This window comes from Cydia amplana, chromosome 5, assembly GCF_948474715.1.
Source record: "Cydia amplana chromosome 5, ilCydAmpl1.1, whole genome shotgun sequence".
NCBI classification, from domain to species: domain Eukaryota; kingdom Metazoa; phylum Arthropoda; class Insecta; order Lepidoptera; family Tortricidae; genus Cydia; species Cydia amplana.
This window is the reverse complement of record NC_086073.1, coordinates 13,607,332-13,634,420: the sequence shown is the minus strand read 5'-3', so window position 1 is coordinate 13,634,420 and position 27,089 is coordinate 13,607,332. Positions and strand designations below refer to the sequence as shown.

Sequence of the window (27,089 nt, the reverse complement as noted above, 5' to 3'; positions counted from 1 at the left end):
TGTTTCTGTGATGCGCCCGCGCAGTCGCCGACGGCGCGGCCCCGACAACGCGCGTGCGCGAGTGATGTTATTGGACCACTTAGCTTATTGAGGATTACTCTCGGCGACCTCGCGTCCTGTTCATAACTATGGTGAGTGACCTTAAATGTATATTAAGATAGGATTACGACAATGTTTAAGTCACGAGAAGGGCCCAGCATCAGCGGATGGTAGTGATTTAGCCGATTCTTAGATCAGTGTTTTGTTTTTTAAGAAACGTTTTAGTACCTATATACCCGCCTAAGCGTGAGTAGTCGAGTTAAGATGCGAATTTATGATAACGAATAGAAATGTTTACCCGGCATTACTTTTAAAATCGAGGTCTCATTATAGGTACCGACTGAAGTATAGGGTGGTATAGGTATAAGTATAGTAAATTCTCAAACTTAGGTGCGTATGGTGTGATGCTAATTAAAAGTATCTTAACTTTAACGTTGTACTTAAAAATTAATAAAATAAACAATGAAAGATAATAAAATACGTGCCTATAAAAATTCAAAATCGTAACTTGATAAAAATTAATTACTTAATCTACTTAGTACCTATTGATTTAAAACAATAACTTAGTAGCATAGTAGCATTGGCTCATTACATTACAATAATTACATTCTAAGTTTTTCTTATAATAGTTTTATTGCCCCATCGCCCCTAGAACACTTGTGATAAATGCATGATAAATGCCAAAAATGTGTGTTCAATTATATATCATGATAAAAAATTGAATTGCCTATTTTTTTATATTGTCTGTAACAATCTGAACAATCACACATTTTCATCATTGTTTATAATACAAATTCACAACAGGTATGTAACGTTTTCAGGCTGAAGATTTTCTTTCTATTGTACACATTAGAAAAACTTATACTTATTGTAGTAGATTGCTGAAATAGTATTAACACTCTCTTTGTAGTGACTCGCACTTGGTCGGGTGTCGGGTTAATTTCATTGCCTATGTTTACGGAAACCCGTTCATTTTGTGGATGTTGGTTAATGTTAGGTACAATTTCAGTCACATATCAATAACACTAATCACTGAGCTCTTACATTCTAAATAGAGTATTTGGCGAATCAGAATTATAAACATTTAGGTACTGGATTTAACGTAGAGGACCGTGTTGGATTCCTACTGGGATACAAGCGCGACAGGCATATATGTATAGGACATATTGATACGATTTTGGTATTATATTTCTTGGTACCTATTGAATACAATTATAATAGTTTCTAAATACGAGTAAGGCTGACGTCGTAGGTATTTGAAAGACACAAGAAGCGATTGATATGACAATGATGATGATTTGTTTCCGGCTTTTTATCCTCATCTTCGCACAGAATAAGTAACAGAATAAGTAATCTTGGCCTCCATTAGCTACTATATCTAGTCATAGTAATATAGGAAGATAACTGGAAGTAAATTGCAATAAGTACCTTATACGTACACGGTAAAATAAAATGAGCTGTGTGCGATATGTATTTATAATTTCGTATCGTCTGCATCATTATATCACTGATTTAAACTTTCACGATTTTTACACATTATTAAATTGTACAACGGGACTTAATCGCGTATCTAAGTTTTAAGATTTACCTCCGACGTTTCGAGGACGGCGTTGTCCCCGTGGTCTCGGAGAAGACTGGCTTAAGTTGACATCAGCATCTTCTAACCGCGCGAGTGGTTCGAAAAACTCGCGCGGTTAGAAGTCCCGTTGTACAATTTAATAATCATTATACCAATCGGAAGAAGGTAGAGAAAAGCCTGCCCACACATATTTTTTACCGATTCATTATGTTTTTATTTTTAAGTCTTTCTAAAGTCTATTTTTTTATTCGGTAGACTAAAATGACATTTCATAGTATGAAATGACACATGATGTTCATACTATGAAATGCCATTTCAGTCTACCGAATAAAAAAAAGACTTCAGTTTACCTGTAGGTATATCCTACGAATGCGCAGACGCAGATAATGAGATTATGGACATCTGCCATTAGAGATGTTTATATTAAACAAAATTATCTTGATTTTAATTTTTAACAAGCAGAAACGTCTGCGAACGATGCTATTATGCTTAGAATAAATTTAAAAGTGGAAAAATTACTGTCTTGGGTGAGACTTGAACTCACGGCCTCTGAATAAGACAGTATTTCTTCCACTTTTAAATTTATTCTAAGCTTAAAATTATCTTGTTATGCGCGCGACTGACCTTCCTGGTTTCAAGCATAATATATGCAAAATGCAGTTTGTAGACGGTTTTGGATCGGACGCAAACTTTAGCCGTCTCTTGAATTTTGAATTAAAGTACCTAGGTCAATTAATATATTTTACAAGTCCACTTTTTAATATTTAGTTTTAACTTTAATGCACATATAATAAAAAGAGTACAACAGGCGGACTTAATACCACTGTAGGCATTCTCTACCAGCCAACCATAGATATAGGGCAAAACAGAAAAGCGTCAAGGTGGGTGATTAAGGTGGGTAACTAATCTGACACAGGTCGTCTTCTGACGGCTGTTATATTTAATTAAACCATAAATTACCTACAATAAGGCAAACTAATAAATTTAGACTTTTACTTAGCTCGCGTTCCAACGCGATATGGAATGGCTCCAGCCATAAAATGTTTACAAACAGCAACTGTCGCTCTGTTAGGTTTCCTAAAGTTTTTTACTCGACTACACGAAAAGTTAGGATATAATAGTCTATGTAATTATGAATAGGTACTGTATGTAGGTACCGCTATAAGTATAACGTTCTAATATATTTAGGTAACGCCAAGGAAACATTTTTGGAGTAAAATTGTAGATATTAGGTGCTTAAGTTCGCGAATACTTAACTGTGGAGTAAATTATTAAATGTTATCTCGCGATACAAATATTTACAGTCGTGTTCCTTTTTACTCGTATCTTTGGAATTTCCATGGTGTTAAATAATTTACACCTACTACCTACTTACCTTACATTCTAAAACTGTTTCACCTTTTTAACTTTTTAAATGACTCTCTTCAATTCTCGCTTCCCCAAAAATTAATCAAGGCATATAATCACTTGTTTGCTTAGCTGTTTCGATTAGCATAAAGCGAATACAAATGAGCTAGTGTATCGCATTTCCATAGCTAATTATGTAGCGTTGATAATAATAAAAATATTCGCTTTTTCCTGTTCTTCAGTTGGAAACAACAAATTGTCTTCGTAAATAGGTGTCAACTGTAACTAGGTAGGTACTCCGTTTGGTGATGGAGTCGTATCTTGTTAATACATATTGTGTGTCTGTGTTGTAGCTTATACTTAAATATCTATCTATCTAATACCATTAAACGAGCAATTATTTATATATATATATTTCGGGGATCTCTGAAACGGCTCTAACGATTTCGATGGAATTTACTATATGCGGATTTTCTGGGGCGATAAATCGATCTAGCTAGGTCTTATCTCTGGGAAAACGCGCATTTTTGAGTTTTTATATGTTTTCCGAGCAAAGCTCGGTCTCCCAGATATTCGAGACTTATAAGGCAACCGTGATTTCTTAGTGGGAGAGTATTTCGAGGGCTGGTAGGCCAAAGCTGATAAATCAAAATATTTTTTCATTCAAATTAGAATTCCACGTATTTATGTCATATATATAGTTCTAATTTCGAAAACCCTTTTGCTTGAGTTATCGGGTTTGACCCACCCCTCGATTTTCTCTGTAAAATGTATGTAGAAGTTACTGAACGAAATGTATGCTATGGCCTACGTTTCAAGAGTGAGAAAATAGCCTATCGTTTGTCGCTTTATAAGACTGACTTGACATTATTTTGGAATTAACCAGAATTATCAGAATAGGCACTTACAACAAACATAAAAAAGCGAAATGAAACTCTAGAAAATATAAACGTAGTGTCATTCTATGGAACTTGCTAGCTATGTAAACAAACCGCCATAAATTGTCTCTGAATGTCAATTTACTAGTGACTTTTGTTTACATAGTTAGCACGTTTTATAGAATAGTACAATTTCAGGTTCGCATTCCCATGTTCGTGGGGCTTCTGCTGCTGGGGTGCCGCAGCTCCTCACCGCAGGCGGTGCTCAAGACCTTCACTCTGGAGGAGCTGATCCCCTTCCGGGGGGAGTTTGCCCCGGACAGACATACTGGGGATTGGATCTCAGGTGAGCCCACAATCCCACACCCTGCTCGTGTAAGATCCTCTAGTTTTTACAAAATCTACGCTAAGTGGCTAAGCCTACCAAGAGTAGGTACTTAATCAAAATTCTAACAATGTCATATGATTCACTGTTTTTAAAATCGCATATTTTTTTAAATAAAAAAAATAGTTTGTTAATTGGGATGCAACCTGCGTAGACGCACTGGCACCGTCCAACCTCCAACGGACTAATATAAAAGCGGGCGGGGCGGCGGAAAGCGCCGAAATTTTAAAACGTAACAAATATAAGAGCCTCGGTAGAGATTACCATTTTGTACCATTTGAAGTTGAAACTCTAGGTCCATGGGGTTCCAGCGCGCATAAGTTGTTCGCAGAAATCGCGAAGCGTCTGGTTGACGTAACTGGTGATCGAAGAGCTGGCGGCTACCTGGCACAACGTATCAGCATTGCGATACAGCGAGGAAATGTCGCCAGCATCCTTGGGTCAATGCCTCAAGGGCCTAATTTAAATTTAAGCTAGTTTGTAATTTCTTTTAGTAACCACGAGACGTTCAAAACCCACAAATTACGGCCAGCATATAAAATAAACTGTATTATTTAAAAAAAAAATCTGTGAATATGTTATTGCTTAATAATAATAACTTAAAATTTCGAACATCAAATAAATCAAATATAGTATCAAATAAATCAAATAATATGGCGGTCGTAACATGCGGTTCCTGAATAAATCATAGAAACTTATAATAATACCTATATGTGTAGATAAAGGAGCGTATGTCTGTACTGTAGGCATGTAATAAAATTAGGCTAAAACAATGCATTGCATTATGTAGCAGTAGCAGTCACATAAACTAATACTATTAAGATTGAGATTTTATGTATTGTAATGCGATTGTTTGTCTTAATAGGAAAAGGGTGTTTATTAGGTAGTACGTTAATCATGATTTCATTCCCTGTTCAAATATTTTCTTTTATGACATAGTGTATGCCTCGTTTAATGTAGCACGATAAAGCACATATATAAATATACCTAGTAAAGGCATTGCGAATTCGTTCTAAAATAAGTTAAATTGTTGGTACGAGCCGGTGCTAAATTGGTGTAGAAACCCTAAGGGGGTAATCACACCACACAAGCTAAAGTTCACACTGCTCCTGATTGCAGCTCGAGGTCGTTCCCACCGACTCGAACTTTACTTAAACACTATTTCTATACGACCTTAGTCTGCTTATGTATTGCCTTTACGGTTTATTTACGGTTAAATATAGGCATGGTATTCGAAAGTATGCATTTTAGAAAGATATAGCTAGTTTTTAATCATTTTTAGAGTTCCGTACCTCAAAAGGAAAAAACGGAATCATTATAGGATCACTCGTGCGTCTGTCTGTCTGCCCGACCATTCCCCTCCTTTATCTCCGAAACTACTGGGTCTAAAATTTTGAAAAAAATAGACAAAATAAATCTTTACCTATAGATGACAGGAAAACCTATTAGAAATGTGCAGTCAAGCGTGAGTCGGACTTAATGGGCGGAATCCTTGGAACGCGAGTCCGACTTGCACTTGGCCAGTTTTTATATTATAATAGTAGGTTTTGCAAAAACGTGTACACACGACTGTTAAAATTAGTGTAATTTCAATTTCAGACAAAGAGTTTGTGCACCGAGACCCTGGCCAGGGCATCATTAAGTACGATGCTTCGACGCGGACTCAATCGACACTAGTAGACGAAAACGAATTGGTAAGATTGATTGAATAAACAGCTAGGGCTCTAAATTAATCTTGACAAATAATATTAAAATAAGGGTCAAACAAAAGTAATTTAATATGTCGCTAAATGATTTCAGTTTACTTCAACCGTGACTTCAACCAAACCTATGTAGGTACTTCAACGCATAAATAACTTACCTACCTATCTGACTTGACTATGGATTTTAGGAAATCTCAAATACGTATATTTTAACATATTTCATTTTCTGTTTTCAGAATAAATTGAGCGGCTACTCAGTTTCCAAGTTTTCGAAGGACCTGAAATATTTACTTTTGACTTCTCAGGAGAAAAAGGTGGGCCACTAAGAATTTAATAAACAATTTGCTGTCTTACGCATGTCATACCGTTCTATTATTAAAATAACCATAATTTATATTAACAATATTTTTGATGATAATAATTTTTAACGGCAACTTATCTTAACTTCGTAGCCCATTGTATTGTACCTACTACAAAACTGTGTAGTAATTGATACTATGAGATGAATCTGTTGTATTAGGCGTAAGCATGTGAGTTGGATATAATTTACAGCACTTTACACGTGTTTTGTCTACCGTAAACCGTAACGATTTGTGGTTTGCTTCGCTGGTCAGGTATGCAAACAAAGTGAAAACGCATTAGCGATTTTCTGAATAAATTTAATATAATTCTTGCGACCGTTATTAAAACAATAAGTATGTACCTAGCTCAATTGTATAGTAAGTGTGATTATGATCAACTGATCATTAAACAGTAATTACGTGAGAAATGGTGACGGTAGATAGGTAAGTACCTTACTTAGGGCCCTTTCAAATTACACTGGTAACCGGTGTTAACCCCGAGTTAGTGGATTGGTGCAAGTGGCCCTCACTAACAAAGGTTCATAACTTCGCAATGCAACAGGTGTGAATTATCCTTTGAAAACCAGTCACCCATTCTTACCTCTAGTCACATTATTATCTCAAAAGAAAAAACGAAACTTATACTTAGAATAAGTCGTGTGTCTGTTCATCCAGCTGTCACAGCCAGCCAATATACAAACATAGGGGCCGCTATCGGGGTAGAAATATGATTTAATTGAACACCAAAGTGGAAATGTGGGAATAATAATTTTTCATTATATTTTTCAGGTTTACCGATATTCACGCCTCGCCGTGTACTCTGTATACGACCTCGAAAACAAGTAAGTGATTTCAAACACAAAGGTGCTTGTTATGTAATTGTAAAAAGTGTTGCAAGGCCAAGATGTTACTATTGTGCATTCACTCAGATAGATAAGTAGATGTCTAGTTAATTTACATTTGTTAAAGCATAGGTCTTATGGTTCTATGCGTTTATACGAGATTGAATGTCCATTTGTCTATGTGGCCAACAAATAAAGAAACAACAACACAACGATTAGTAGGAACACATTTATATAAGTACCGTAAGTACGTATAGGTACGTAAATAAACGTATGATTGCATTCTATGTTCTTGTCAGCTTTAGACAATATGGTCAATTCACGACCTACAAGGTCAATTATTGTAACTAAGCACATCACCACCACCAACGTAATCCTAATTAAAAGTATCTTCAGGTCGACCCAAAACATAAGCAAAGGGAACCTGCAGGTGGTGGCGTGGGGCCACGGCCACTCGCTGGCCTACGTGCAGAACAACAACGTGTTCTACGTGCCCGACGCCGCGCGCCCCGACCACGTCACGGCGCTCACCACCGGGGGCAAACCGGGGGACGTCTACTTCGGCGTCGCTGACTGGATTTATGAAGGTATATGTCATTGCGCTAGTTTTCGTCCACTTGAAGGGCGACCCAAAACATAAGCAAAGGGAACCTGCAGGTGGTGGCGTGGGGCCACGGCCGCTCGCTGGCCTACGTGCAGAACAACAACGTGTTCTACGTGCCCGACGCCGCGCGCCCCGACCACGTCACGGCGCTCACCACCGGGGGCAAACCGGGGGACGTCTACTTCGGCGTCGCTGACTGGATTTATGAAGGTATATGTCATTGCGCTAGTTTTCGTCCACTTGAAGGGCGACCCAAAACATAAGCAAAGGGAACCTGCAGGTGGTGGCGTGGGGCCACGGCCGCTCGCTGGCCTACGTGCAGAACAACAACGTGTTCTACGTGCCCGACGCCGCGCGCCCCGACCACGTCAGGGCGCTCACCACCGGGGGCAAACCGGGGGAGGTCTACTTCGGCGTCGCTGACTGGATTTATGAAGGTATATGTCATTGCGATAGTTTTCGTCCAGCTCTAGTTTTCGTCCTCTTAACGAAATTTGAATATAAAAGCAAATTAAAAAAAGCGGCCAAGTGCGAGTCGGACTCGCCCATGAAGGGTTCCGTATTTAGGGGATTTATGCCGTATTATAAAAAAGTACTTACTAGATCTCGTTCAAACCAATTTTCGGTGGAAGTTTGCATGGTGATGTACATCATATATTTTTTTTAGTTTTATCATTCTCTTATTTTAGAAGTTACAGGGGGGGGGGGGCACACATTTTACCACTTTGGTAGTGTCTCTCGCGCTAAGTATTCAGTTTAGAAAAAAAATGATATTAGAAACCTCATTTTTGAAATATCATTTTTGAAGATCTATCCATAGATACCCCACAAGTATGCGTTTGATGAAAAAAAAATTTTTGAGTTTCAGTTCTAAGTATGGGGAACCTCCAAAAATTTTTTTTTTCTATTTTTGTGTGAAAATCTTAATGCAGTTCACAGAATACATCTACTTACCAAGTTTCAACAGTATAGTTCTTATAGTTTCGGAAAAAAGTGGCTGTGACATACGGACGGACAGACAGACGGACAGACAGACATGACGAATCCATAAGGGTTCCGTTTTTTGCATAAGTATTTGCTAATCCGTCAAGTGGACTAAAACTAGAGCATGGACGGAAACTAGCGCAATGAACCTATACGTTTTAAGTACTTATCAGTTTAATAAAAGCATTGAATGATTGTGGGCACAGCAATTAGATGGTGCTGCTGCGGACATACCCAAAGTTAAGGGATATAAGCCCTAACTTTCTGATTGTACCCTTATCCGTATAAAGAGACACACAAGCTATTCAAAATGATGTCCATAAACTAATTGAAATATACACCCTGCTGCAAAAGTGCATACCTACCATTCATAAAGCTGATAAGTATGCACTTTTGCAGCTCGTTGTACCAATATATGGACAAAAATTGTGGAAGAAAAGTCTATGACTATTAAAAAGGTTCGAAGTACAACCTTTGCCTATAAATTAGTTAACTGACTGTTCGCACCTTCCTGCTAAATATTTGCTCCGCTGTTTACGATCACAGCGGCTACACTAAAATTTGGTTTTATAGGCGTAGAGCTAATAAGACCCCTCGGCAATGTACGTCAAACATCGTTTAGGTAACTAACATTATATTATATACGACGTCTTTCGTCATGACACGGTACATCGATAAAGTTGGAGAGTGTATTTTATTGTTTCGGCACTAAAATGAAACAATGATACCTACGAGTACAATGCATGCAAATGTCGAAATTATCATTACACATAATGATAGGTATGTGCTTGGTAGTCTCGCTCGGTACAGACGTTCGTGTTTCACTGAAAAGGAATTCACGGTCATATTCACGGTAGCAAAGCGATACATAATATATACTCGTAAGTATGTGTCTAGGTATAGGTCTAGGTATATTAAACAGTGTTGAATAATTTTACGGTTTAGACTCATTTGTTTTTAGTCACTTGCGCGACATGTTTCGGAGAGCCTGGTTCTCCTTTCTCAAGTACTAATAGTGCGGGCAGCGTTCACGACGGTGTATAGTGTACGGTACGCGATACACGGCGTACACAATACACGCGATGTTAGTATGTCTCACAACAGTTTAAATTCAATTAAACAGTGTTGCTTCTAGATAAATATTTACAGCCTAATACTTAATCATTTTTTATTGGACTTATTGATTTATTTTTTAGCGAATAATTAAACAATAATAAATACCTATATTTGATTATAGAGGAGGTGTTGAATGCGGCAGAGGCACTTTGGTTCTCCCCGGAAGGCACTTATCTTGCGGTAGCATCCTTTAATGACACTAAAGTGGAATCGGCTTCATACCCCATCTACGGGAACCCATTCGATATGAATAACCAATACCCTGAAATGGTGCGGTTTAAATATCCAAAGGTTAGTGATCATTCTAATCGATTCTAAACAGGAATAATATTTATTTCCTATTTTAATATCAATCTATTGTATTAACTACCTATCTATTTTTTTTTGCCAGGCAGGTCGCGTAAATCCCGCAGTAGGCTTACAGGTCTTCAAACTTGGAGATCCTTCCAGTGAAGCAAAGAATATTCCTGCACCAGTAGACGTTGTTGGTCTTGATCACATACTAGGACGAGTGGCTTGGGCATCCGACCACAATCTTATAGTATTGTGGCTTAACAGACGACAAAACATTGGTTTATTGGTCAACTGCGACTTGACAAACTCCAAATGTAATATCCTTCAGGAGCAAACGGAACCTAATGGATGGATAGATATAAATCAACCCTATTTTGACAGCATGGGAACTAAAATGTTGGACATTCAGAATAAATACTCTGACGATAGAAGGTTTTCACATGCTACTATTTTTGATTTCAATACTTTAGAAATGAAAGACCTAAGTCCGGGCAACGTGACTGTAACGGAAATTTTAGGATGGAATGAAGAGAATAATGTAGTCTATTACGTTGCTGCGCCTGAGAGCTTACCATGGCAAAGACATTTGTGGTCGTCGACAGTGAGTGGAGACGAGGTGCGGTGCGTGTCGTGCAAGCAATCGTCTTGTCATGTCGTGGATGCTGACTTTTCACCAGGTGCCAGATTTGGTATCTTATCTTGTAGTTCGAGTAATGTTCCTCCTAAAATATTTTTATACAGTGCACAGGTAATTTAGGTGTATCCGAAGCATACTCTACCTGGCTTATGAAAGTAAAATCCAAATTGTTGCTTATTTATTGGAAGCTTTATTCTTTACGAAGCGGTGTGTAGTAAAAAAGGTTGTAGAATACTATTTTTATAAACAATGCACCTCATTAACAAGTGCATATTTCGTGAATAAAGCTTGTCATAAAACAAACTTAATTTCAATATGGAATTTTAGAATAACATTGAATAACGAAGACGTTATTGGTTTTCAGACTGATGAATTTGTATTATTGAAAGATAATTCAAGACTGAACGAGAAGTTAAGCCAGTACAAGTTGCCAATGACTTTGTTTAATAAGATAAAGTTGGAAGACGATTTGACGGCGAATATTAAGTTGTTGCTGCCGCCAGTGATGGAGACGGGCCAGCAATACCCCATGGTGGTGCGGGTCTACGCCGGACCTGGGACGGCCCGAGTATTGGACAACTTCGATTTAGGTAAAGGCTCGCTTTACACTAAAGCCTCCAAAAGAAAGTTGAACATAATATGTAGTCAGGTATTTGTTTTACAAGGGGGCAAAGTTTTTGTTTAAACGCTCTTGCTAAACGTATAATACGTACTTGCTCGGGAGCAAGCGAAAGATTCCAAAATTGAACCACGAGTATAGCGAGTGAGTGGTTTGAAAAGTGGAATCTTGAGCGTTGCGAGGGTTTCAAGGCAGGAAGGTATTTTTCACCACACCACGAGAGGAAAATACTAACTGTAAAACATCAAACAAAATCCAACCAAATCCAATCCAAATGAACGTTGTTAAATATTTTTTGTTCGAAATTATCATTTAAAAGTCAGTTCTACCAGCCAACATAAGTAAACAACTCAAAATTAGCATCGAATTGTTTTGTCACATATGTGCATAAAATGCAAGTTTCTCATCAGTTTTTGGTTGTAAACTAGTATAGTATACAGGAAGTCAATTTGCGTCGAGAAATGCGGTAACACTCTAATTCAGCGGTCGGCAACCTTTTTGCAGCCAAGGGCCACATAGTAGTTAACGAAGTTGACGCGGGCCGCACTTTGTGACTTTAACAGGCATTGTCGTTTGTCAATATTACATACAAAATAGCCAGGGAGGCTTGTTGCCGACCGCTGCTCTAATTGAATTGAGCGCGAACTCGGACGCATGTAACGTGTATCGTCTTTTTGTGGTGTCTGGCTCTTTCAACCCACATTTCTTTTTCAGAATACTACAATATGTACTTATCAGCGAACAGAAGTTTCATATCAGCATCTATTGATGTGAGAGGGTCTACAGTCATGGGGGTTGATAATTTGTTCGCCGTGAACAACGCTCTTGGGACCGTGGAAATAACTGACACTCTCGCTGCCATCAGGTATTATTCAAGCATTTTATATTGCATTAATTATAATGTACCTAGTACCTATACAGTAGTATGCGTTGCATTAGTTATGTATGTAACTTCTCATCGTAAATGATTTTGAAAATAAATTGTTTAGTCGAGTGAAATTATGTTGGATGGTGAGACCACCGGAGTTTTCTGAGTGAAATACGAAAAAATCCAAATAAAAACGTTGGAATTATATGTATTTTGACAGATATTAAAGATAATGTTGAATGTAATTAATATTGTTTAAAAGTTTAACTTATTAACAAACATGTATATTTTTAAAAATTGCCCTCATTCTCCCATTATCGCTATAAGAATTTTAAACTGCCGTAATGACAATGACCTGATTTCGCGGCCATTATAATAAATGTTCACCGGAACTCAGCGAATGCAAGCAGAATAATGCGTACAATGCCTTGTCACGCTTTTAAGTAATAATCATAAATAAAATTAATAAAACTTGCATGAATCGTGTTCTTATTTTTAAACAATTGATTGTAGTTTTTAAACAGGTTCTCATTGCTTATTCATGCGTGTAAAACAGGAAAATTGGAGGTAAAACACCTGAACGAGTGTTCGTAGATAGTATGATAACTTAAAAATGATAAAATCAGACAGAGCTAACTCGGCACCGGCTCGGCAAAAGATAAGAGTGTGGCTGTTTCACGATAAATTTACATGAAAATAAGACTTATAGTGCATGGTCACAGATTGTCACTGCAAAGTCGGTGTTATCTTAGACGGGCTCTATATCTATGAAAAAAGACTGACCGTAGCGTTCTGTTTTTCAAATGAGCAGGCGTCTCGAGGAGTTGTACCAGTTCATCGACCGGCGGCGCGTGGGCGTGTGGGGCTGGAGCTACGGTGGCTTCGCGACCACCATGATGCTCGCCCGCGACGACCAGCACCTGCTCGCATGCGGCGCCGCCGTCGCGCCCGTCACCTCCTGGCTGTATTATGGTAACCTATTTTTCAACAACGTTAATTCAATACCTAGGGTATTATACTGTATTTAAAATAAATTATTTTACACCATGCATGAAATAAAGCACCAGATAATTATTAGAAAAACACAGGAGTTTTTAAACACACGTTCGTTCTATTTAATAAATCGGATAGAAATATAAAAAGTAGGTGAGTTTGACCGTGACGTCACGATGTAATGTTTCTTATAAATTCCATATTAGCAAATCGTTTTGACAGTTCTAAAAAAGTAACTGATTTCACTGAGGAAAATACCCTATAACCTAATCTTACGGTTTAGGTAACTCATGTAAGGACAAGGCGCACGGGCAAACTGACCGCTGTTCTAGACGTGGGCGCCGATATAAAAATGATCGGCGGCGGCGTTTGCCAAAAAATCGGCGGCGGCGGCGTGTTTTCGGCGTGAAATCGGCGTGACCTTGACTTTCAGGTTTCTTAAGTAAAATCATTAATTTGTTGTTTTCCTTGACAATTTGATCAATCTAGGTTGCTGGTCAGTGAACTATGTATAGTTTTGAACAGCCTGTGAGTGAAATAGGATTTGTAAATGAATATACTTCAATATAGGATAGGCATGATAACTTGATTTCCCTAGTAACTGGCTTGCATTAAGGGGTTACCTGGTCCCAATGACCTTCGATCCTATCTGTAACTCTGCATTTTCTCATGATTTCCATGGCTTGTCGTATTAAAAATGACGAACTTTAACAAAACAGAACTCCAAATATCCAAATAGTGGACTGCTATGGTTTCCTTTTAACGGTTCTCTTGTCGTACAAGCACCAGGCTTACTGAGACGGATCTTCTTTCTCGTTTTCTCATTGCTGAGGATCGCGACCACATGTAATTTGTCTCCATTTCGCCCGGTTATAAGCTGTGTGCACGCAGCACACTGCCGCAAGCCGACCTCTTCATAGCGTTCGACCATCTCACACATGCTCCAAGTCGAGCACGTTTGCCATGCATTCAGCCTAATTTCATGTGTTTCTCTACATCATGCATTGGAAACCGCATAATATGTCCGAAGAATCTAAGGGCTCACCATGGCATATTGTGAAGAACTGAGTGGCAAGCTCAGATCTCAATAGATCTGAGCTCTCTGAGAATGGAGGGGTTTGTTCTTCTAGCTTTCTAAGGTATAAGTCTTCGTTAACACCACATCTTAAAAGCGCCTACCTTTGCCACTTTGCACTTTTTAAGGCTTAAATATATACGAGTATTCTTTTTAATCAGAGGCCTCCAGGAAAACGATATCATCACTAATTACTGTTGAATATTTTATGTTCATTGTTTCCATTCGCCCACTCTACTCGTCGGGAAGAATGGTGCATGAAGCTATCGATCCCACATTACGCACAAACAAACGTACGTTTCGGCACATACTGGAATATTGAAAACACGACAGCTCGTACCAAGCGCACTTTAGTTGCATTCGAAGTTGTTCGAGTTGTTCTTCCAGATTTTGTCGAGGCCATGCCAGCTCTTCGGCGTTTCTAGGCGGTGCAACTACCGGCACTGGTTATCAACCCAAGATATACAAACTAGCTCGCTTATTCGTAATCGCCGAGTGCGTCGTGCGTCGGTAAATGGGCGTGCGTTTGCCCTGTCTACGTGTCTACTACCATTACTATTACTTTGGTCTTGAAATGGTTGATCTTAAGACCTCCTAGAACTTTCATCTTCAATTTTCTTCAGAAGAGCCGTCATTTCGATGTATTTCTTGTTGTTACACCACCTTGAGGTCTTATGGTAAATGAGCCCTGTGATTTCGTTGCGTAGTCAATTGTAAAGCCTACTTCATATATCGCTCCCTCTGTAACGTAGTGTTACATAAACAATATAATTAAGTAAATTAACGATATTAACTTATAATATACCTTATAATAACTATTATAAACTAATAAGAGTAATAATAATTATAAATATAATATACATTTATATAATATTGAATGTAATGCATCGCCTTAACGGTATTAGTGCGAGGCGTCGCCTTAACGTCTCGACTGGTTGCAGGACAAGTTTTTCTGCATATGGTCTTTATAACCAGAGTGCTACGCGGGTCGGAGACATTCCCCCTGCGGAGACGATTGAGGTCGGACGCGCGCTGCGCCCGCACGGACCTTATTTTCGTGTCGGGACGCACGCGCCGGTCGCGTCCGACCATATTTAAAGATTATTGTATTGTGTCACAACTACATATTTAGTTGTCTTTGAGATGTTGTTAGATTAAATTAAGTGTGTTCGCGCCCCATATACGGGTAAGTTTTGAAGAATGCATTTTAAAACGTTAACGCTTTTAGCTATAAGACATTTTAGTATTTAGCGATATCGAATAGTGTGTTAAGCTTACAGTGTTAAATGCTTGTTCGTATTTAGAGTGCCGCAATGCGAGCTAGGTATTGCATCAGCCTTCTGCCGCGTCATGCTACTTACGGCTACCCTCTTTTAGAATATTGTTGTGATGGGGTCACGTTCGCCGGGGCGGGCGTGGCCTCATACAACTCCCCAGTTCCAGATAGGAACCAGGGTTTCCTAGTTAGCTCAGAGGAGAGAGGGGTACAGGGCAGCTAATAGAAACACAGATGCAAAATGCTAATCGACGGGCTTTTATGCCGGTTTATTGAATCTAAACTATTTAGGGCTTAAGTCTAGGTATCCTAGGCTCAGACGGCGCGGGGTGACTCTGTTAGTCACTACGGTACGCGATCCCTACGCTACACGCGATTTGGGATACTCGGGATCCCCAAAGGGTAAGGGGGATGAAGACGGATAGGTATACAGGACGATCCTGGATCTAGGGTGCCTACGCGGAAACCCCAGGCCGGCACAACCGAGACGCAGGACCGGGATAGGCGGGAAGCGGATCGGGTGCCTACGCGGAAACCCCAGGCCGGCACAACCGAGACGCAGGAACGGGATAGGGGGGAAGCAAAGGAACGGGTGCCTACGCGGTAACCCCAGGCCGGCACAACCGTGGGAGAGCCGTGCTCACAGCAGAAGGCGGCGAGGACGACTGCCGACGGGCGGACGCGCGCTCGCGCTTTTATAGTGGCTCGCGGGGTGCGGTGCGCGGCGCGGCGGGGGGCCGATCGTCGTGGGTGGTCTGCGCGGCGGTGAAGCGCGATGGCTCGGTGCGTCGCGCGGCGGTGAAGCGGGATGTTGTGTGCGCGCTGTTGCAGCGCCATCACAGTCCCGTCACCCGTCTGGAGATTTTTACCTGTCAGGGAAAAATCACCGTATAAGTACATGATGCCTTTTAATGTCCCCTTCCGTTATCCCCCTTTTTTTTTTTTAATCCTTTTTTTTTTGTATTATTGTTTTTTTTTTATCATTTTTTTTTTTTTTTTTTTATTTTTTTTTTTTTTTTAATGTCTATTCTAAATGTATGTATATTTTTTTTTTCTCTTATGCTATACTTTCTCCTTTTTCCTTGTTTCCTCCACCTCTGTGTTTTCTTGTGTCGGGTGCGTGTGACTGCCTCGTCAAAGGTAGCCGCACGAGGCCCATCCTTTGCCCTCCATTCCTCTTCCTTCCTGCTCGCCTTGTCCTGTTTGTCCTCCTTGGTATGTCGGGTCCGGTTATCGTGTCCGATGTGGATGGGAGGTTCGGCGGTGGTGACGCTGGTTCGCTCTGCCGGTCGGACACGAACGATGCGTACTCGCGTTCGTCAGGAAATATGGCCAACACCTCGTCTGGCGGTTCTTGTGGTTCCTCCAGCCCGGGGTGCCCGGGCGGTGGCCCGGTCGGGTCCTGTGGCGTGCTGGGTGGCGTTAGCCCCGCCCGCGCTGGCGTCGGTGGCGGTCGGTAGATTTTAATTTTTGTTACGTTTATTCGCGGGCGGGGTTTGACCACGTGGCATTCACTTATGAGCCACGTCCCTTTTGGGGTTCCGGGCCACAGTATGGTTTTATTTGGGTGTACCGTCGTTGTCACGTTGAGTGGTATCGCTATGTCACACCCTCTCCTGGTCCCGGTCGGCATCCTCCTGGGTCTGGTTGGGCGTCTTCTCCCCTGGTCCATTTTTGATGCTATGGTGTGACGTGTGTGCCATCCTGTTTTTATATTTTTCGTTACGGTGTACATGTATGGGTTTTGCTCTGTGCATATTTCGAGTTTACTATTTTACCTATTTTTGTCGTGATCGATTCTGCGCCTTATATCCTGTTGCGCTGGGTCCAGTTTTCTTTGGATCGCTTCTCGATCCGCCTTGCTCGTGTGCGTTATGTTTATTTTTTTCGGGGGTAGTCTTGGAGTTTTCTTTTTAGTTTTCCATCTCTTATGGTTGCTTTTGGTGCTAAAATTACATTTAAGGTTCCCAGGTTTCATTTCTGTAGGTAGGTAATGTATATCCCGGTTGGTTTCTTTCTTTTTAATTTTTTCCCTATTTTTGTATTATGTCGTTGAGCCTTATGTCGCCTTATTAAGGTTGATTTTTGTTCGGTCGTATTGTATTTAGTTTTATTGTATTTCTAATTTTATTTTATGTCAGTTTAATAATGGTATGGTTTGATATCTTTTATATGGGCGGTTATGATCTTTGTTCTTCTCGTGTTATCCCGTAGTAGGTATATCACTGGTGATTTTTGTTGAAGCACTACGTATGGTCCTAGGTATTTCGGTGCTAGTTTTGCGGAGTAGTTGCGGTCTGCGTTTGATAGGGTGAAATTTCTTTTTAGTACGAGGTCGTTTACTTGGGGGGTCCACTGGCGTTTGTTTCCGTCGTAATACCCTTTTTGTTTTCCTGACGCTTGTTCTTGATTTCTACGTACTATATTGTATATTTCTTGTAGTTTGGCGAATCCTTGTACTTGTGGTGTCGGAAAATCGTTCTGGTCGTTAGGGTTCCGTAACTCCCTTCCATACATTAAAAATGCGGGGGTGTACTTTGTTGATTGCTGTGTTTATTGCGAAGTTAAACTCTGCTAGGTATTTGTCCCAGGTTTTATGGTTGTCGTTGACGAATGTTGATATCATCGTTCCTAGCGTTTTGTTTACTCTTTCTGTCGGGTTACAGTGCGGTGAGTACGGTGGGGTAAGTTTTTTTTTTTTTTTTTTTTTTAATTTATTTATTATTTAAAGGGGAAGTTACATAATCATTGTTACTTATCTGCCAAACTGCATAGCAGTTTGTTGGCAGAAAACTTATTCTACCCTCCACCATCGTAAAGTAAGTTATTTCTTACTTAAATTATAGTTGTTCGTGTGCGATTTCTTACAAACGGTTATACGTAACAGTTGCTGCTGGGTTCCGTATTTTTCTAGTGTTTGTTGGAATAGTTTTGATACGTATTGTCTTCCGTTGTCTGTTATTAGCTTTCTCGGTGCTCCGTGACGTAATGCTATAAGGTGTTCGAAGGCCTGTGATATACTCGGGGCTGTGGCGTTCCGTAGGGGCGCTATTTCTGTCCATTTTGTGAATTTGTCGTGAAACACTATGATCCATTGGTACCCTTTTGTTGACCTGGGGAGGGGTCCAATTAGGTCTGAAGTGACTACTTCCCACGGTGTTTCTGTGTTATTTATGTGCATGAAGCCTGGTTGTTTTTGCTGTGACGGTTTATGCTTCTGGCAAGCATCGCATTTTTTTATGTAGTCTTTTACATCCTGTTGTACTCCGGGCCAATAATATCTCTGAGCGATGCGTTTTGTGGTTTTTTCTACGCCTAAATGGCCTGCACTCGGTGTGTCGTGGTTTTGTTGTATTATGTGTTGTCTTTCTGTTTTTGGGACGCATAACTTCCATTCTGTGTCGCCGCTTGTGGCTCCCTCAATTCGTGCGTCCTTTGGTTTCGTGTACATTTTCCCGTTTGTTATGCGGTAGTTCTGTGTTGTGTCAGGGTGGTTGTTTGTTTGCTTCCACATGTCCTCATACCATTCCTGTTCTTTTGCTGCGCTTACTGGATTCCTCGATAGGCCATCTGCTATTTGATTTTGTGTCCCGCTCCGATACACGATGTCGAAGTCGTATTGTTGTAATTGTAGGGCCCACCTGGCTAACCTGCCTGTAGGGTCTTTTACGCTATTTAACCATCGTAATGCCTGGTGGTCTGTAACCACTGTAAACTGGTAGCCTTCTAGGAATGCCTTCATTTTCCTTATGCTCCATAGTATCGCCAGGCACTCCTTTTCTGCTGTTGTGTATCTTGTTTCTGGCGGCGTTAATTTCCTGCTGGCGTACATTATTACTTTGGGGGTTCCGTCGTGATCTTGAAGGAGTACTGCTCCTAATCCTATGTCACTCGCGTCTGTTTCGAGTCGGAAACGTTTCGAGAAGTCTGCTCTTGTGAGTATGGGGTCTGTTGTTAGGATCTCTTTTAGTTTTTGGAATGCGTCTTCCTGCGGTTGGGTCCATTCGAATCTATGTCCTTTCTTGAATAATTTTACTAGTGGTGCTGTTATGTCTGAGTAGTTTGGTATGAATTTGCGGTACCAGGATGTCATCCCTATGAAGGTTCTTACTTCTTTGACGGTTTTCGGTGTGTTTAGGTTCGTGATTGCTCTGATCTTTTCCTGGTTCATCTTGATGCCCTGTCTTGTTACTGTGTGTCCCAGGTATTCGATCTCTGTCTTGGCGAACTCGCATTTGTCCCTGTTTATGCGTAGACCTGCTTCTCTTATCCTTTTAAATACTTCTTGTAGGTGTTTGATGTGCTCCTGGATTGTCGGGCTGCAGACTATGATGTCATCTAGGTATACGTACGCGTTCGGTTCGAGCTCCGGGCCTATTACCCTGTCTAGTAATCTCTGAAATGTGGCCCCACTTGAATGAAGGCCGAATGGCATGACTGTGAAATGAAATAGGCCTCTGCCAGGCACCGTGAAGGCCGTGGCCTCCTTGCTTTTTTCTTCTAATGGTACGTTCCAGTAGCCGTCCTTGAGGTCGAATTTGGAGAAGAATTGCGCTTGTCTTAGCTTCTCTAGTGTGTCGTCTATCTGTGGTAATGGGTATGCGTCCTTTTCTGATATCTGGTTAATCTTACGGAAATCTACACAGAAACGGTACTGACCTGACGCTTTTTTCACTAGGACGACGGGTGAACTATATGGGCTGTGTGATCTTTCGATTACTCCCTGTTGTAGCATCTCGTTCACTTTCTCGTCAATAATTTCTTGTTGTTTTGGGTTTCTCGGATAGTATCTTTGTTTTACAGGTTCTGTGTGTTTTAGTTTTATTCTATGTTGTACCCAAGTGTTCCCTTTTGGGCTTTTTTCGCAGAGCTCGAACTGTTGTTGTAGCATTTCTTGCAATTGTACCTGTTCCGCTTCTGTGAGTGGGTGGTCTGGTGGCTGCTGCGCGGAGTTTAAGTTTGTGGGCGTCTGGTGTTGCTCTTCTGGCTGTGTTTCGTGTGTCTCCTCTTTGTCCTCTGTGGCTTTTCCTTCTTCGCCTCCTCCGGTCTCCTTGTGTTCTGTCTGTGTACTCTTGCCATCGTGTTCTTCGGGTTCTTGGTGTGCTCCTGGCCATTCTATGGACATTCCGACTCGCTTCAGGATGTCCATGCCTATTATGATGTCCGTTGCTGTCGGTAGCACTCTCAGCCAATGTTGTATCGTCACTTTATTGATTTTGAGGTCAACGAGTAGGTTATTGTGGGCTCGGGTGCGGGTTCCATTTGCTAGAATTATTTCTCTTGTTTTTACCTTGTCTTGGTACGCGACATGTTTGCATTCGTTGTACACCTGTTGGTTAATGTAGGAGTTGGTCGAACCTGTGTCTATGATGCCTCGGTATGATTTTCCCATTATCTGTATATCTACATACAGGCGATTGTCGTTCGGTTGTGGGCTGTTTGCTGCTCCCAGTTTTTCGTAACTTTTCCAGGTTGTTTTCCTACAGCAGGCCCTGCTGAGCACCCCCAGCTTTCCACACTGGCTGCAAAATATCTGGCGTCTGCCTCTGCATTCGTCTGCGTTGTGGCCTGGCTTCCCACAGGACCAGCAACTGGTTTTGGGATCATATCTCGGATGCACTATTTGGCTCGTGCTGTCTCGCTGTTCGGGTTTCGGTCTCTGGTCGCTGTGTCGTCCGTTGCTCCTACCTTGAGTTGTGTGTTCCGGTTTTTTCTCACCTCTCCACTTTCCATATTCGGTGGTTTGCCGCCACGTTCCTGGCGATGACATGTTGCCGTATGCCGAAGTTCTTATATTTTCATATTCGTTCCCTAGCTTTATTAGTTCCGGTAGGGTCTTGTAGTCTTGTTTTTTGATGTATAGCTTGTAGGTACGCAGCATATTCTCGTGAATGCGGTGTAATTTTTCTGATTCGTCAAGGTTCCCGTACCTGCGTACTAGCGTCTGTATGTCTGTGACATAGTCGGTGAATTTTTCTCGGACCCTCTGTTTCCTTGATATGATCCTGGCCATTAAGTCTTCTTCGTAGTCGGTTGGGTAGTAATACTGTTTAAATACCTTTAGGAATTGGTCCCAATTGCTCCAGGTTTCCGAGTTGTTCCTGTACCATAATAATGCTCTGCCTTGCAGGATGCGTGGTAAGGCGGGCAGTATGTCTCCCTTTTCGACGTTACTGGCGTTAATGAGTTCCTCCAGTCTCTCTATGAATTCAACGGCGTTGTCTGTGGTCCTAAATGACAGGTTCCACTCTTTTAGTAACTTATTTATCACCTTGGCTTTGTCTTCTGCCATGTTTTCTTCTTTCAGGATGTCTGCTAGGCCTTTTCGTATCTCCTCCACGGTTAGACCCTCGGTCGGGATGTCTCGCTTCGTAGCTTCTTGTATTAGTTGGGGCTTCTTTAGTCGGTATATCCAACTTGTAGGCATTTGCTGTGCCTACCGGTATGGTTGCCAGGTACCTGACGTCGTTACCTGTATTCTGGTGCCTTCTGGGCTTCTGGTGCCTGCATATACAGGCCAGTTGTAATGTTCGGACGGGTAGCTATACGGGCGGGTAGCTGAACGGGCGGGTGGGGCGCAATATCTCCCCTGAAATAAACTTGTTAAAGGCACGTTTGAGGGCCCTACGGTACAAAAATTTATTTATTTATTTATTCCTGTCCCTCTCGAGCACCGGTTCCTTCCAGGATACCGTTTAGACTCCTACGTGAGTTATTTCGTTGGGCGCCAGATGTGATGGGGTCACGTTCGCCGGGGCGGGCGTGGCCTCATACAACTCCCCAGTTCCAGATAGGAACCAGGGTTTCCTAGTTAGCTCAGAGGAGAGAGGGGTACAGGGCAGCTAATAGAAACACAGATGCAAAATGCTAATCGACGGGCTTTTATGCCGGTTTATTGAATCTAAACTATTTAGGGCTTAAGTCTAGGTATCCTAGGCTCAGACGGCGCGGGGTGACTCTGTTAGTCACTACGGTACGCGATCCCTACGCTACACGCGATTTGGGATACTCGGGATCCCCAAAGGGTAAGGGGGATGAAGACGGATAGGTATACAGGACGATCCTGGATCTAGGGTGCCTACGCGGAAACCCCAGGCCGGCACAACCGAGACGCAGGACCGGGATAGGCGGGAAGCGGATCGGGTGCCTACGCGGAAACCCCAGGCCGGCACAACCGAGACGCAGGAACGGGATAGGGGGGAAGCAAAGGAACGGGTGCCTACGCGGTAACCCCAGGCCGGCACAACCGTGGGAGAGCCGTGCTCACAGCAGAAGGCGGCGAGGACGACTGCCGACGGGCGGACGCGCGCTCGCGCTTTTATAGTGGCTCGCGGGGTGCGGTGCGCGGCGCGGCGGGGGGCCGATCGTCGTGGGTGGTCTGCGCGGCGGTGAAGCGCGATGGCTCGGTGCGTCGCGCGGCGGTGAAGCGGGATGTTGTGTGCGCGCTGTTGCAGCGCCATCACATTGTAATGGAACATTTTCTCTTTTATTGTATTTTATTCTTTCTTCTGTAACTCCGTTCTGATTTTGAGCACCTACACCAACTATATGCGGTTTCCCCTTGCTTTGCTTATTCCCCGGTGCTCATCATCGACGGCAATCAAGTACGGAGGAGCCCAATCTAATGCGGGTCGTTTATCCATAGGGTGCGTTTATTAGATTGAAACCTTTGGCGTCGTGTTGCAAGACCTGCGTCCCCGCTAGCATACGACGGCTCACCCCCATGCGCCCAGGACGAGGTGCCACACCCTACTCGCCGGCCGGCTACCCCCTGTGAAGACGTGAAGCTCCGTTTCCGGGGCCTCCACCACCTTTCGTCAGCGCCGACCACCAGCGCCAGGGCCAGGGGAGTACCAGCGATCCGCGGAAGCGAACCATACGGGCGTAAAGACCTCAGACCTTGAGACTTTTTAAATAAATTTGTGTGGACTAATGGTGATGTTTCAATTTTCAAAGCCGCCATCTTAGTAACCGTCACACCTCATCTTTCTTGACGTTGAATATTGAGGATTACTCAATTACATTAATGCAGCGGTCGGCAACCCGCAGCCAACGGGCCGCATGCGGCCCGTGAACCTGTCACTTGCGGCCCGCGAGCCTCCCTGGCTATTTTGTATGTAATATTGACAAACGACAATGTCTAGTCTAGTCATAAATATTAACAAAGTGCGGCCCGCGTCAACTTCGTTACCTACTATGTGGCTCTTGGCTGCTAAAAGGTTGCCGACCGCTGCATTAATGGGTGTGTCAAAATTGATGTATATTTGACCACTGTAACATATATAATTCCAAATAATCCATATTGTAATCAAAATACCAACTTGCAATAGCTAATTAACAACACTCAAGGTCACGCCGATTTCACGCCGATCATTTATCGGCGGCGGCGGCGTGGCAAAAAAGCCCGGCGGCGGCGGCGCGCCGGCGCGGCGCACACGTCTACGCTGTTCATACACGACCTAGGTAGACCTAGGTTCTCCGACACATGTCGCGCATGTGACAAAAATACGCGAGATAAACCGTAAAATTAGCTTAATGTTTAAACGACATTGACATTCGAACCTTAACGCATTGGATTGAGAGATGGTTGCACCCATAGAATTAATATGACTAGAACAACTGTCAATCTTCAAAAGTGCGACCAAAAATGAAATGCAAGTGTGTGCGTAAATTGTCTATGTGAGATCGAAAATAGTGATGTCATGTTACAACATATTAATAATCTGTCGATGTTTGATTGCTTTATCGACTACTTTTTCAAATGTGTTATTTTAAACGTTAAAATTCTACGACATTATGACGTATAAATAACACTTGCACTGTGTGTACTATCAAAATCGTTGCAGACTTATCTTAATGTAACTCTTACTGTGTTGGAAAGTGAAGTTTAAATTTACCGCTAAACGTGAGCACCTTCAAAAAGGTATAACAATCGTTATTATTTGAAGTCGGTTATAAAAGCTAATATCTTAATGATGTCTTGTGAAGAAATAATTACATAGCTATTAATATACCGACAAGTTATCGATACTGTCATATGAACATTTTGTCAAGCCCTAGCGTAAAGTAACAGGTTATGTTTTTACACAAAATATTTTTACACAAAGGAAGAAAAACTTATAATGAACTTTATAAACCGGCTTCTTACACTTTTTACGCTGTTAATTTGACAAAATATCGTTATGAAAATTTCGCTAGGAATATCATAAATCCTCTGAAATTAGTGTTTGCTTGGATTATTTGGCACTGTAACACTGAAATCCGGCACACTACAAGACACAATCTTCACTGAATTACTTTATTTAATACTTTTCGTCCTAATCCGTGTATATTTTTCAATTTGAAAATTACTGTGATACGCTCTTGGCCGTCCGCGGCCGTCGTCAAAGTCAAAAGTGGTCACGTTTTCTCATTGGTAGTCTGACTCTTTCGCACTCATGGTATGTTCATATACGTGATGGCTTCCCTTTCGCACACTTCAGCTGTCTGTCAAGCGCGAGCGCGAAAATGACAAGTCTGTGGTTGCACCAAATAGTTTGCTAAAGTTAGCTTGTAGGTATGTAACGAAGATTTAGCCACTCTGATTCATTTGTTGTCCACTTTGACTTGACATACCTACCTGTCCTGTGTGAATTTCAACTGTGATCAGGAATAAGCGTTAGTTATTAAAGTCCGAGCGCGCGGAAGTGGGAGACAAGCAAGCCCTATTAGGCGGAGCTTAGTTTACTAGATCAGATTTAGCTTAGTAAACCTAACAGAATAGGACATTTTCTTAAATTTAGTAAATAGCATATTCGCTGAAAATCTAATCACAAGTCGTGTCGCTTTCCAGATTCAATCTACACCGAGCGCTACATGGACACGCCACAAGCCAACAGAGCGGGCTACCAGAACTCGGACCTGATGTCGTTGTCGGAGACTCTGCGCGGACGCAAGTACCTGCTCGTGCACGGCAGCGGCGACGACAACGTGCACTACCAGCACAGTCTGCAGCTGGCCAAAATTCTTCAGCACTCTGACATTGCCTTTGAACAAGTTGTAAGTACAGTTTGTTAAACAAAAATTATATAATGGTTCATTTATGGACGTTAGGTACCGTAGAATGGGGTGAGTAGGTGCAAAACTGACATTCAAACCTCGATAACATTTTATTTTTACATATGCAAACTGAATGATGGTGTATATAATAAGTGTTTCGGACGTTTATATTTTAGTTTTTATTTTATTTTGGGTAGTTCCATTTCATAACTTTGACGATAAACAGGAAATCCCACCTCACCCCGTAGTCCCTCGTATTTGGGGTGAGTTGGGTTTTCATACAAAGGTGATTTTGGAAGATTGTTGGATTGTTTTTTTTTATTATGAGTATTACTATAGCTCCATTTTAAATTGGAATACATTATTTTTGTAGCAGTAGCCTTAAAAACCCATCTCACCCCTTTCATCCCTTCTCTCTCCATTCATAACCCAACTCTCCCCGCGAACCCTACTCATCCCATTTTACGGTACAGGGTGACGAGTGAGTGAGACAGTGTTATGCACCCACGGAACATAAAAACCGAGCTTTACTGCTTCACATTGGTATGTCTAATGATTGACACCGCGTGGTTGACGCTCTACTTAGGCTAGTAATTCTATGGGTTCTCGATGTATTACCTATATGATGAATTAACTGGTTTAAATATCTTTTGAATAAAATTAAGTATTTTCACCTACTAATCATTCAAATAGTCCCCAAGAAAATCGAAGGAATATTAATGGTACTTACAGTATTTCCAATGTACATGCTCAATTGCTCATGCATATGGCTGGGTAGGTATACAACTTAGAACCTAGTTAATGAAAATGTTTCCTGCATGTCGGTAACTTGCGAAACTATTTTAATTCCAGAGCTACACAGACGAGAACCATTCGCTTCGAGGCGTGAGTCGGCACTTCTATCACACGTTGGATCGCTTCTGGACTCAGTGCTTTAACTCCTAGTTATTAGTTATTTAAATATTTATATAAGACTTTGTTAAAAGTAAGACAACGAGCTTGTGTTCAACGTTATTGTAACATTTTGATCTCCAAACTGAAGAAGAAATGAATTCATTTCTGAACTCATTTATACCGTGCCTGTTAATACACAATAAATAATAAAAGACGTATTTGTTTTTATTTGAAGTTATTGTACTTTAGGACCTCTCATTTGAGAGTCATATTCCAACGAATAAAACTATAGATATGTAATTAAAATAAGGACCTACGGTAACGGCGGCGTTTCGAACAACTGCCAGCTTGGACACTTTTGCAACAGTTTTCCCACAGACATGTAGAGTCTGTGCGGAAAGAGAAGAGTCGTAGAATGTATTGAATCCCATACATTTCACGACTCTTCTCTTTCCGCACAGACTCTAATTGTCATCGCATGAGTTTTCCCGAGATTGGTCTCCTTACCTCTACCCATACCTCTACCCTCCATCAGATAGAAATTATCTAATGAAATGTCAACTTACCTTTGCTTCGA

General features: G+C 41.5%; 1 protein-coding gene across 1 annotated transcript; it reads left to right on the top strand.

Annotated features, from left to right (window-relative positions):
• LOC134648096 (venom dipeptidyl peptidase 4-like) lies at positions 1 to 26,724 on the top strand. Its single transcript, XM_063502564.1, has 13 exons — positions 1 to 131; positions 4,042 to 4,189; positions 5,828 to 5,922; positions 6,168 to 6,245; positions 7,062 to 7,114; positions 7,511 to 7,701; positions 9,940 to 10,109; positions 10,210 to 10,860; positions 11,114 to 11,339; positions 12,083 to 12,233; positions 13,048 to 13,208; positions 25,413 to 25,618; positions 26,471 to 26,724. Exons 1-13 carry the CDS (start codon positions 129 to 131, stop codon positions 26,561 to 26,563), a joined length of 2,226 nt encoding a protein of 741 aa, XP_063358634.1. The 5' UTR covers positions 1 to 128; the 3' UTR covers positions 26,564 to 26,724.
• The last annotated feature ends 365 nt before the right edge of the window (positions 26,725 to 27,089 follow it).